The following is a 13535-nucleotide window of genomic DNA, read 5'->3' as shown; positions in this document are numbered from 1 at the left end:
AATATACCAAAATGGGCCTAGATCAATACTTGGGGTTGTCTACTACACTACACTAAAGCTAAAATTAACCATACAAGCTCCCTACATGCTCCCTAATTAACCCCTTCACTGCTGGGCATAAAACACGTGTGGTGCGCAGTGGCATTTAGCAGCCTTCTAATTACCAAAAAGCAACGCCAAAGCCATATATGTCTGCTATTTCTGAACAAAGGGGATCCCAGAGAAGAATTTACAACCATTTATGCCATAATTGCACAAGTTGTTTGTAAATAATTTCAGTGAGAAACCTAAAGTTTGTGAAAAAATTTGTGAAAAAGTGAACAATTTTTTTTATTTGATCGCATTTGGCGGTGAAATGGTGGCATGAAATATACCAAAATGGGCCTAGATCAATACTTTCGGATGTCTTCTAAAAAAAAATATATACATGTCAATGGATATTCAGGGATTCCTGAAAGATATCAGTGTCCCAATGTAACTAGCGCTAATTTTGAAAAAAAGTGGTTTGGAAATAGCAAAGTGCTACTTGTATTTATGGACCTATAACTTGCAAAAAAAGCAAAGAACATGTAAACATTGGGTATTTCTAAACTCAGAACAAAATTTAGAAACTATTTAGCATGGGATTTTTTTGGTGGTTGTAGATGTGTAACAGATTTTGGGGGTCAAAGTTAGAAAAAGTGTGTTTTTTTCCATTTTTTCCTCATATTTTATAAAAAAAATTAGAGTAAATTATAAGATATGATAAAAATAATGGTATCTTTAGAAAGCCCATTTAATGGCGAGAAAAACGGTATATAATATGTGTGGGTACAGTAAATGAGTAAGAGGAAAATTACAGCTAAACACAAACACCTCAAAAATGTAAAAATAGCCTTGGTCCCAAACGGACAGAAAATGGAAAAGTGCTGCGGTCATTAAGGGGTTAATAGAATCTATTAATAAAATAGATTTTACCAATAAAGGGCCAGATTACGAGTGGAGCCCAAATTAATGCTCCCGCTTGAGCGTTAATTGTGCTAGAAGTAAGATTTTTGCGCTCGTCGGGTTGCGCTCATTGGGTATTATGAGTTGAAAGTACACTGTTTCTAGGGGTAACCCAAAGAGCGAAAAAATAGACCCTTGCATCTTTCATCCAGTACTGCACTGACAATTCTGGATTCTGAGTCATGGGGAAAGCAAAAGAATTGTCAAAGGATCTGCCGGAAAAGGTAGTTGAACTTTATAAAACAGGAAAGGGATATAAAAAGATATCCAAGGAATTGAGAATGCAAATCAGCAGTGTTCAAACTCTAATAAAGAAGTGGAAAACCAAACCACGGTCAGGTAGACCAACTAAAATTTCAGCCACAACTGCCAGGAAAATTGTTCGGCATGCAAAGACAAACCCACAAATAACTTCAGGGGAAATACAGGACATGTGGTCTGGCTGTTTCAAGATGCACAATAAGGAGGCACTTTAAGAAAGATGGGTTGCATGGTTGAGTCGCCAGAAGAAAGCCATTACTACGCAAATGCCACAAAGTATCCTGCTTACAATACGCCAAACAGCACAGAGACAACCCTCAAACCTTTTAGCACAAAGTTATTTGGAGTGATGAGACCAAAATTGAGCTTTTTGGCCACAACCTTAAATGCTGCATTTGGAGAGGAGTCAACAAGGCCTATGATGAAAGGTACACCATTCCTACTGAGAAACACGGAGGGGGATCGCTGATGTTTGGGGATGTGTGAGCTACAAAGGCACAGGAAATTTGGTCAGAATTGATGGCAAGATGAATGCAGTATGTTATCAAACAGAACACCTCATTTTCCACTTCTTGATTAGAGTTTGAACACTGCTGATTTGCATTCTCAATTCCTTGGATATCTTTTTATATCCCTTTCCTGTTTTTTTCAGTTCAACTACCTTTTTCACACAGATACTTTGACAATTATTTTTCTTTCCCCATGACCCAGAATCCAGCAATGTCAGTGCAGCACTGGATGAAAGATGCAAGGGTCTGTCAGGAGTCCAGAAACTCATTGACCTTTAATACACACACACTAATTACAAGCAAACAGATCACAGGTGAGGATGGTTACCTTTAATAGCCATTCAAACCCCTTTGTGTCAACTTGTGTGCATGTTATCAGGCCAAACTCACCAGGGTATGTAAACTTTTGATCAGGGTCATTTGGGTAGTTTCTGTTGTCATTATGATTTAAAAAGAGTAAACACAGTTGATTGATAATAAATGGCTTCAGCCAAACACTAACCATGAGTGAAAGAAAGGTTTTTGTGTTATCATTCATATTCTCTGAAAAATGGCCAAGAAATCAAAAATTCTGCCAGGGTATGTAAACTTATGAGGAAAAAAGGAGGTCTGTAAATTAGCACAAAAATGGCTACCCTGAAAAAAAGAGGTTAGTTCCAAAATACCTCTGAACAATAACTATTAAAAACCAAATACAGGGTGCGCTAATGAAAGCTGCTAATATAGAGGATAAAATAAAACTAATAAATGCAGAGTTAGTGTTAAAAAACGAATGATGTTAATACCATAAAATATATTTTAATATATATAAATAAACCCTAATACATGTAAACTAACATTTGAAATACATGATGTGTAAAATATAAAAAGAAAAAATGAAAATAAAACCACCGGTGGAAAAAATATCAGGGGAACGAAATGAAAGTTCGTGGTAGGCTTTAAAAATGTATCCAAATAAACAAAGTTCATTGGTTAAAAATGCAAATGAAAGATGTATAAAAATCAAATGAGAGCATGGAAAGCAGCTGAGTCAGTCTGTGTGGCTGTATCAATGTAACTTTGCATCAATGTAACATTCGAAATCAAAGTTCCGTGGGTGGCTGAAAGGACAATCTGCATCAAAATGGAAAAGTCAGTACCATAAATGATTCGTCTTACAAGTTAGACTCACCCAGAATACGAAGCTATTTTCTGTTATGCTTCTCCGTGTACAAGTGTAGTAGGTCCGATATGAACACGTTAGACCCTTGATAGATAGGAAATTACCTTTCAGGTGAACAGTATCGCTCCAGCGTGTACTGTGGTTTGCCGGATTGTGCAGCGTGTGCGGGGTCACGTGATGGTTTGTTCTAATCAGATGCACGGATTACCGGGTGGTCTGTAGATCAGCGTGTAAGTGATGTCTGCAGATTCTAAGAGTCACAGTTAGCCAGGCTTGATGTTGTGAGATGGGAAACAATGTTACATTGCAGTTGGGATTGTTTTTGTAGAGTTCAAAATGGAAAACAACAGAGTGCTCTGTATGTTAAGTTAGACTTGGTAGTAAAAACAATCACAGTGTTGCGGATCAACGCGTTTCAGCTGGTGTAGCCTTTTTCAAGATGAATTCAGACTGCTTGCTGCTCTCCTTTTATTGAGGATAATTGTTTAGGACTCCTCCTTGTTAGGTGCTCAGTTTTTTTCTTAAAGGGAAGTATCCTTTCCATGATTCAAATAGTCTCTCATAAAATAGCGGACTCTCATTTTTAAAGGGAGCATAATGTGTATACACACATGTATGAATCACATGTGTAAAAATGTGAATGAAAAGGTGAATAAAAAATCACATCCTATTATGATGAATTATGTGTAAAATAAACTTAAATGAAATAAAATTCCTTATCTAATTCATATCTAGGGAAAAAAACATATGTTTTATCTTACAGTGATCTATAAAGTGAAAAAGGGTCTTAATTGTGTTGTGGATAAATAATATCATAAATTTATGTCCATATAACAAATTTAACAAATTTAATAAATTTGTTAGGTTTGGATAAATTGTGAAAATTAATCTTATCAGTGTAATTTGATGAATAAGGGTGAAAGAAATCTAATATATAGAAAAATTATTATTTTATATTCAATATGTGAAAAAGTGTGTAAATACGGTATTATACGAACTAGTGGTGTCATTTTAATCTTGTGTTTAATAAATATTATGATTGGGGAAAAATTATATAGTTGAAAATAGTTGCCCTTAATAGTGTATAGATTCCAAACTTAGTTAGACTTATTGACTATTTATAGATGTTATATAGTATTTGTATTATCTTATTGTCTATTAAAAGAATATAAAGTTGATGATAGATGAATAGATAATCAATAATAAATAAATAGAATAAAAGTGAAAATTCATATTGATTTTGAACCCTAAGTTGTATTGTTTAATTTGGGACTAAATGTAATATGTGAGGAAGTTATTATTTATTTTTAATTGCATACGATTTATTAATGCATTACAGAATTTAAATCCAGTTCTGCATTTAAACCAAATGGTTCTAAAGTTTTGAATTGAAATATCAATTCAGCTTCGGCACGTAGCAACTTTTTATTGAGGTCACCACCTCTCCAATTGTTAGTGATTTTTCTTATACCCCAGTATTTTAGACCCATTGTGTTTTGATTATGACATTCTTTAAAATGTCTAGATAGTAGATGCCCTGTGAATCCATGTTCAATGTTTAAGAGATGTTCACGAATTCTATCTTTTAGGGGTCGTGAGGTCTCCCCCAAATACTGTTTGAAACAAGGACACTGTATCAGATATACTACATTGCTGTCAGTACACCTGATACAGTCCCTAATCTCAAAATCTTTATTGGTGGTGGTCGACTTTACCCACTTGGTTTTATTGCTGAATTTACAGGCTTTACAATTAATGCACGGGTAAAACCCTTTTAATTTGTGGGATTCAAAATCCCCTTCAATGAATTTTTTCTTTGAATCTTTAAAGGCACTGGGGGCTAATATGTTTTTTAGATTTCTTGCCTTTTTAAATACCATTGCTGGTTTTTCAGGTAATAATTCACCGATGATTGGGTCTCTCTGTAAAATATACCAGTGTTTATTGAGAATGGATCTAATGTGATTATGGTGAATATTATAATCAGTTATAAATGGTAACCAGAGTGGGTCCGCACCTGTATTGTTACTGATTGTATTGGTTTTATCCCTTCTTTTTAAAAGGTCGCTTCTATTCTTATCTCGAGCTGCGATTTTAGCTGACTCTATTTTACTTTTATTGTAACCCTTCTCAAGGAATTTCCTCTCTAGATATGATGACTGTTCGTCATAATTGACTAGTGTAGTGCAATTTTTTCTAATTCTAGAAAATTGGTTTGGTGGAATGTTCTCTATCCACTTTCTATAGTGACAACTTTGACTGTGTACATAATTATTAGATTCAACTTCCTTGAAGTGTGTTTTTGTGTGAATCTCACCATTGTTTATTTCAATTCTAATGTCCAAATAGCTAAGTGAGTGTTTACTATGTTCGTAAGTGAAGTTGAGGCCAAAAGTGCTTGTGCTAAGGTCATCTAAAAGTAACTCAAATAATTCTAGATCCCCTTCCCAAATGATAAAAATATTGTCTATAAATCTACGATAGAGCACCAAGTTCGCCTCCCAAGTGCCGTTGTAGATTACCATGTCTTCAAGATGTCCCATGAATAAATTGGCATAACTTGGGGCGAACTTGGTGCCCATCGCAGTCCGTGTTCATATCGGACCTACTACACTTGTACACGGAGAAGCATAACAGAAAATAGCTTCGTATTCTGGGTGAGTCTAACTTGTAAGACGAATCATTTATGGTACTGACTTTTCCATTTTGATGCAGATTGTCCTTTCAGCCACCCACGGAACTTTGATTTCGAATGTTACATTGATGCAAAGTTACATTGATACAGCCACACAGACTGACTCAGCTGCTTTCCATGCTCTCATTTGATTTTTATACATCTTTCATTTGCATTTTTAACCAATGAACTTTGTTTATTTGGATACATTTTTAAAGCCTACCACGAACTTTCATTTCGTTCCCCTGATATTTTTTCCACCGGTGGTTTTATTTTCATTTTTTCTTTTTATATTTTACACATCATGTATTTCAAATGTTAGTTTACATGTATTAGGGTTTATTTATATATATTAAAATATATTTTATGGTATTAACATCATTCGTTTTTTAACACTAACTCTGCATTTATTAGTTTTATTTTATCCTCTATATTAGCAGCTTTCATTAGCGCACCCTGTATTTGGTTTTTAATATGTAAACTTATGAGCACAACTGTATATCCCCCATAGAAGTCAATAGAGGAAAAAAGTGAAAAAAAAACACCCCACTCTTATACAAAAACAATCGCATATTCTTATTCGCACTAACCCGACATGAAAATATTAATATTTCAAATTCCAATGTTCTGCACATAGCAGAATAAGTTCTATTTTTTTCATTAATAAATATTTCTATATATATATATATGATGGTTTTGGTAATATATATATATATATATATATATATATATATATATATATATATATATATATATATATATATATATATATATATATATATATATATAATTATACAGTATATAAGTATAGATATATACAGATATATAGGAATATATACAGGGAGTGCAGAATTATTAGGCAAGTTGTATTTTTGAGGATTAATTTTATTATTGAACAACAACCATGTTCTCAATGAACCCAAAAAACTCATTAATATCAAAGCTGAATAGTTTTGGAAGTAGTTTTTAGTTTGTTTTTAGTTATAGCTATTTTAGGGGGATATCTGTGTGTGCAGGTGACTATTACTGTGCATAATTATTAGGCAACTTAACAAAAAACAAATATATACCCATTTCAATTATTTATTTTTACCAGTGAAACCAATATAACATCTCAACATTCACAAATATACATTTCTGACATTCAAAAACAAAACAAAAACAAATCAGTGACCAATATAGCCACCTTTCTTTGCAAGGACACTCAAAAGCCTGCCATCCATGGATTCTGTCAGTGTTTTGATCTGTTCACCATCAACATTGCGTGCAGCAGCAACCACAGCCTCCCAGACACTGTTCAGAGAGGTGTACTGTTTTCCCTCCTTGTAAATCTCACATTTGATGATGGACCACAGGTTCTCAATGGGGTTCAGATCAGGTGAACAAGGAGGCCATGTCATTAGATTTTCTTCTTTTATACCCTTTCTTGCCAGCCACGCTGTGGAGTACTTGGACGCGTGTGATGGAGCATTGTCCTGCATGAAAATCATGTTTTTCTTGAAGGATGCAGACTTCTTCCTGTACCACTGCTTGAAGAAGGTGTCTTCCAGAAACTGGCAGTAGGACTGGGAGTTGAGCTTGACTCCATCCTCAACCCGAAAAGGCCCCACAAGCTCATCTTTGATGATACCAGCCCAAACCAGTACTCCACCTCCACCTTGCTGGCGTCTGAGTCGGACTGGAGCTCTCTGCCCTTTACCAATCCAGCCACGGGCCCATCCATCTGGCCCATCAAGACTCACTCTCATTTCATCAGTCCATAAAACCTTAGAAAAATCAGTCTTGAGATATTTCTTGGCCCAGTCTTGACGTTTCAGCTTGTGTGTCTTGTTCAGTGGTGGTCGTCTTTCAGCCTTTCTTACCTTGGCCATGTCTCTGAGTATTGCACACCTTGTGCTTTTGGGCACTCCAGTGATGTTGTAGCTCTGAAATATGGCCAAACTGGTGGCAAGTGGCATCTTGGCAGCTGCACGCTTGACTTTTCTCAGTTCATGGGCAGTTATTTTGCGCCTTGGTTTTTCCACACGCTTCTTGCGACCCTGTTGACTATTTTGAATGAAACGCTTGATTCTCGATGATCACGCTTCAGAAGCTTTGCAATTTTAAGAGTGCTGCATCCCTCTGCAAGATATCTCACTATTTTTGACTTTTCTGAGCCTGCCAAGTCCTTCTTTTGACCCATTTTGCCAAAGGAAAGGAAGTTGCCTAATAATTATGCACACCTGATATAGGGTGTTGATGTCATTAGACCACACCCCTTCTCATTACAGAGATGCACATCACCTAATATGCTTAATTGGTAGTAGGCTTTCGAGCCTATACAGCTTGGAGTAAGACAACATGCATAAAGAGGATGATGTGGTCAAAATACTCATTTGCCTAATAATTCTGCACTCCCTGTATTGAAAAATACATATTGTGCTATCTGCAGAACATTGAAATGTGAGATATTTACAGTAAATACACAGTTAAAGCCTTAATCAAATATGAATATTGCATAAATATGCTTTTACATATTTCCATCTACTTAATTGCAAAGGGCTCTTATATATGTCTATATATGTATACACATGTATTTATCTGTTTATATGTACATATATGTCTGTAAATAAGTCTATACACATATACATATGTACAGTCACATATATAGATATATATATATATACATACATATACATCTTTAGAAATGCATGTGTATGTATCTCAATGTTATATCCCTTTTCCTGCATTTTTTTGGGGACACCTAAGACCTCATATCTTTGAGCCATTATAACTTTTGTGTGCAATATTTTGAATAATTTTTATTAGATGGTGTTATTATGAGTGTAAGTGTACTCTGTGATGTATTCTTGTGTTTTGTAGAACTTTTATGTTTTGCAAAACAGTTAACTAGAGCTCTGAAGTCGCGGTAATCATTCTAGTGTAAATCTAGAATAACTAATACGAGCGGTAAGCCAGATGAGTGCAAACCCTCAAAATATAACCAGCACCACCTGTTTTCTAGCCCAAAGTATAATGTGTTTTTTATTTGATTCTGATGACAACATGTTAATGCCTTTTTTCCATAGGTGAATACAGTTATGTCTCTGTTAGGAATGTTTTGCCCAACGTTATTTGATGTTATCAGTGGGTTGGAAAATTATCACCCAAGAATAGCTCTGAGGTGGCAGCTTGGAAGAATCTTTGCTCTGTTTCTTGGAAATTTGTACACATTTCTAATAGCACTCATGGACGAGATTAATCTTAAGGCAAGTGGGTACATTCTTAATTCATTTTCTCTCTTGGCACAGGATATTTTGAGAAAATATTTGTTTACTTTTGTTTTAGCGAGAAGAAGAGAAAATTGTGCAGCATAACATGACACAATGGTATGCAAATATTTATAATGCTTCATACTCAGAAAATTCAACTGTCCCTTTTCAAGTTGATCCATCTGATGTCCCTAGAGGGCCATGCTGGGAGACAATGGTGGGGCAGGTCAGTATTTACTAAGGGACATATAAAGGATTAGTATAATATATCAACAACTATGGACATCTTGGGTAATTTATTCTAATAGTTTGAAAACAAATATAAGATGGGCCTCAGTTATTTTAAATAAGCACCATTTAGATCTTTTACTCTTAACATAGTAACTTGATTATGCACAATAAAACACATCATTTGATTGCATAACTGAATATTTTAAAGGGGGAAATATTGATATTTCCATGTCTGGTTATTGCACTTGCGAATATATGATTGGGTTTGCACTTTTTTTTCTACATTGACTTCTATGGGGGAATACATTAACGTGTGTGCGATATCCTAAGTTTGGCTTTTTGCGCACATTAGGTTAGAGCTTGATTGAAAACAATTTATTTTCAACTTTGTAATGCAAGTGCTACCCGACACCCAAAAAAGTTTACTTCTAGTGGAGTTAGTCCGGAAGCGTTAAATACCCTTCCACTTGTAATGTGGCCAATAAAGTTTTCACTATTTCATTGGCTATGATTGTATATTAATATATTTAAATGAAGAATTGTTATTTATTATGTGCAAAGTTTTTAAGACCTTTCAAACCTATAATATTTTTTTTAAATTTTAGGAATTTGTTCGCTTGACTGTTTCTGATATTATGACCACATATATTACAATTCTGACTGGTGACTTCCTACAGGCTGTATTTGTTCGCTTCTTTAATTATTGCTGGTGCTGGGATTTGGAATATGGATGGGTATGTTGTACTAATAATTATTGATAACATTTTCTTCCTTTATTTCTTTAATTTGTTCTTGGTTACCTCAGTGGAACAATATCCCCTATCTAATTTAGTCTCTTTGTTTATTTTAATAGTCAGTTTATTAATCTAGTAGTTTATTTGGTATAAGATGCCTTTTCATATGTAACTGATTAACCGCATATCTTATGGTCCCTACAAAATCGAATCAAATGTAGACATTCACAGATCACTTCACAGTGCTTTCTATCTGGTTTGCTTTATTTCTGATGTAATTAGCCAAATGCAATAGGTTAGTTTGTATGTATATATATATATATATATATATATATATATATATATATATATATATATATATATATATATAGTAGACACAGGTAGCGCACTCCCACTTGCCAACACTAATTCCAGACCAGGGTGCATAAGCCAATAATCAATATAGTCCAATAATACGCACTGCCTGGATTTAAACACAGCACACTTTATTCAGTAGTGACGTTTCGGGGCATTCACCCCCCGAAACAGTCTGAGGAAGGGGTGAATGCCCCGAAACGTCACTACTGAATAAAGTGTGCTGTGTTTAAATCCAGGGAGTGCATATTATTGGACTATATATATATATATATATATATATATATATATATAGAGAGAGAGAGAGAGAGAGAGAGAGAGAGAGAGAGAGAGAGAGAGAGAGAGAGAGAGAGAGAGAGAGAAACAAAAATAAGTGTTTATGGTCAATCAGAGAAATAAATCAACTGAAAGACCTACCAGCGCTGTCTAAAAAAGGACTCCGCAAACCACCTGAAACAAACACTTTTACAGATGTCTCCCTAGATGGTGGTTAAATACATATATATAGAGCTGCCAATCCAAAAATAAACAAACAAGTCCCTCAAAATTATTTTCAAAGATAAACACAAAAAGAACCTGGATGGCGCTCACATATAAATATAATAAAAAGATAGATAAGTAAATAGCAATATTAATGCATATATACAACCTAAAAATATATATATATATACACAAATATATTATAGCAATAAAAATAAATAAATATATATGCATATAATAAAATGTGTTAAAGATAGTTAAAGTTCACATAAAATATTTAAAAGTGTTGGCTGGGGTGGAATCTCTTCATATGATACCCCCACTCAGATGTGCACTTACTTCAAAAACCCTCAATCATATGAGGTAAGGATGATTTGTGTCAGTGAAATGCTCAGCACCTCACAGAGTATGGAACCGGACCACCGTAGCTGTATATCCCCTTGATGTATGTCGAGAAGATCACTGTTCAGCAACCAGTAGTCTGTATTAATTTGAACTTGAACACTTGTTCTGGTGAAACTTCCAATCACAGATCATTCTGATGAAGCTGAAGAATTTGGGAGCTCAAACTCTGACTGCTCCCCAAAAGACTGCCCAGTATTTTTATATATTTTTTTGCCCATATATTTTTTTTTTAGGTTGTATATATGCATTAATATTGCTAGTTACTTATCTATCCAGGTTCTTTTTGTGTTTATATATATATATATATATATATATTGTGACCTGGGATCTTGGAAACACACAGTCCTTAAAGCTGGAAACACCACACAAGGTTGTAGCTTTATAAAATACAGTCTGTTTATTATCAGGTCTGGCAAAAACAGGCAAAATAAACATAAACAAAACAAAAGAGGCTTGCTCCACTGAGCACTTACTAACAAGTACAACTGTCTGCACTAAGTAGCTTTTCACAAAAGTAATATTGCACAGACCTTTCAAACTTTGTCCTTTAGAGATAATTCCTCTCAGTCTCTCAGGAGAGTGTTTGCAGTTTTCCTTTACTGCTGGCAAAAATCTACCTCTCAAACCCTGACTGGGGATTTTATTAGCACCTGCTGTCAATTACCATATGCAGGTGAGTAGCTAGCTGAGTCAGACAGAATTCCTGGACTGGACTTTTTGACATAATGTGCTACCTGCAAACTGCGGGGTGGAGCACTGCAGCACTTTTGAGGGAATATAGACACCTTCCATTACTATGCCTTGGGTTCTGTCACACATCCTCCCCGCCAGCTCAGACCTAGTGGGGTGAGCGACCATGGCCAAAAGCGTATGCATACGTGAAAGGCCATCAGCATTACCCTGTTTACTTCCTGCCCTGTGTTCTACTGAGAAGAGATAGGGTTGCAAACTAAGGAACCAGCGTGTAACTCTACTATTATTATCCTTATTTTGACTCATCCATTTGAGAGGTGCATGATCAGTAACTAGTCTAAATTTTCTGCCCAACAAATAATATTTGAGAGTTTCAACAGCCCATTTAATTGCTAGACACTCCTTTTCAACAATCGAATAGTTCTTTTCTCTAGGTTGAAGTTTACGGCTCAGGTATAGTATTGGGTGCTCTTCACTTTGACTTTCCTGGGAAAGCACTGCTCCAAGCCCTACATCAGATGCATCCGTCTGTAAAACAAACTCCTTTGAAAAATCAGGGGTGACTAACACTGGTTGTCTACAGATGGCTTCCTTGAGATTTTGAAATGCCTGTTCAGCTTCAGAGGACCATTTCACTATTACTGGAGCTTTTGCTTTCGTGAGGTCAGTTAAAGGACCTGCTATAGTAGCAAAGTTGGAGATAAACCTTCTGTAGTAGCCAACAAGCCCAAGAAATGTTCTGACCTGTTTCTTCGTCATAGGTAGTGGCCAATTCCTTATGGCTTCAACTTTAGCAAGTTGTGGCTTTACTATTCCTCCTCCAATGGAATAGCCAAGATACTTGGCTTCCTCCAAGCCAATGGTACATTTACTCGGATTTGCTGTCAGACCGGCATTTCTTATGGAATTAAGGACAGCTTGCACTTTTGGCAAGTGAGACTCCCAATCTTCGCTATGTATGACCACGTCATCTAAGTAAGCTGCAGCATAATGAGCATGTGGCCTTAAGATCCGGTCCATCATTCTTTGAAATGTTGCTGGAGCGCCATGTAGGCCAAAAGGTAACACCTTGTATTGGAAGAGCCCATCTGGAGTAGAGAAGGCAGTCTTTTCCTTTGCCCGTCCTGTAAGCGGCACTTGCCAATAACCCTTGGTCAAATCCAATGTGGTAAGGTACCTGGCTCTCCCGAGTCTCTCCACAAGTTCATCAACCCTTGGCATGGGGTATGCATCAAACTTGGATATTGCATTCAGCTTCCGGTAATCATTACAAAACCTGATTGTGCCATCAGGCTTTGGTACAAGCACAATTGGGCTACTCCAGTCACTTTGGGATTCTTCAATTACCCCAAGGTCCAGCATTTTCTTTACTTCCAATTTGATTGCTTCCCTCCGGGCTTCAGGTATTCTATATGGCTTTAGATTTATCCTTTTTCCCGGTTCAGTGACAATGTCATGCTCTATTATCGTAGTTCTTCCTGGGACTGAGGAGAAAACATCTTTATTTAATCTGATGAAGTCTGTTACCTCCCTCTTCTGGTGGATAGTCAGGGTTTCTGAGATATTGACTACGGGTTCATGCTCCTCCATTTTAGGGAGGTCTGCTGTTTTTATAGCCACAAGTGTTTCTCTTTCTTTCCACGGTTTAAGTAAATTCACATGGTAAATCTGTACCTCCTTTCGCCTCCCAGGCTGTCTTACTTTGTAATTTACTTCCCCCACTCTGTCAATAACTTCATATGGCCCATGCCATGTTGCCAAAAATTTGTTCTCTACAGTGGGAACCAGGACTAG

General features: G+C 35.9%; 1 protein-coding gene across 1 annotated transcript in view; it reads left to right on the top strand.

The window, feature by feature from the left end:
* LOC128647194 (transmembrane channel-like protein 1) overlaps window positions 1-13535 on the top strand; it is a 152513-nt gene that overhangs the window by 104411 nt on the left and 34567 nt on the right. Inside the window, exons 10-12 of the mRNA XM_053699976.1 lie at window positions 8662-8841; window positions 8921-9070; window positions 9681-9809. Of these exons, the coding sequence (XP_053555951.1) occupies window positions 8662-8841; window positions 8921-9070; window positions 9681-9809 (459 nt within the window). The remainder of the gene's footprint in view (window positions 1-8661; window positions 8842-8920; window positions 9071-9680; window positions 9810-13535) is intronic.

Source organism: Bombina bombina, chromosome 2, assembly GCF_027579735.1.
Source record: "Bombina bombina isolate aBomBom1 chromosome 2, aBomBom1.pri, whole genome shotgun sequence".
Lineage (NCBI taxonomy): Eukaryota > Metazoa > Chordata > Amphibia > Anura > Bombinatoridae > Bombina > Bombina bombina.
This window is presented reverse-complemented; position numbering and strand designations above follow the sequence as displayed.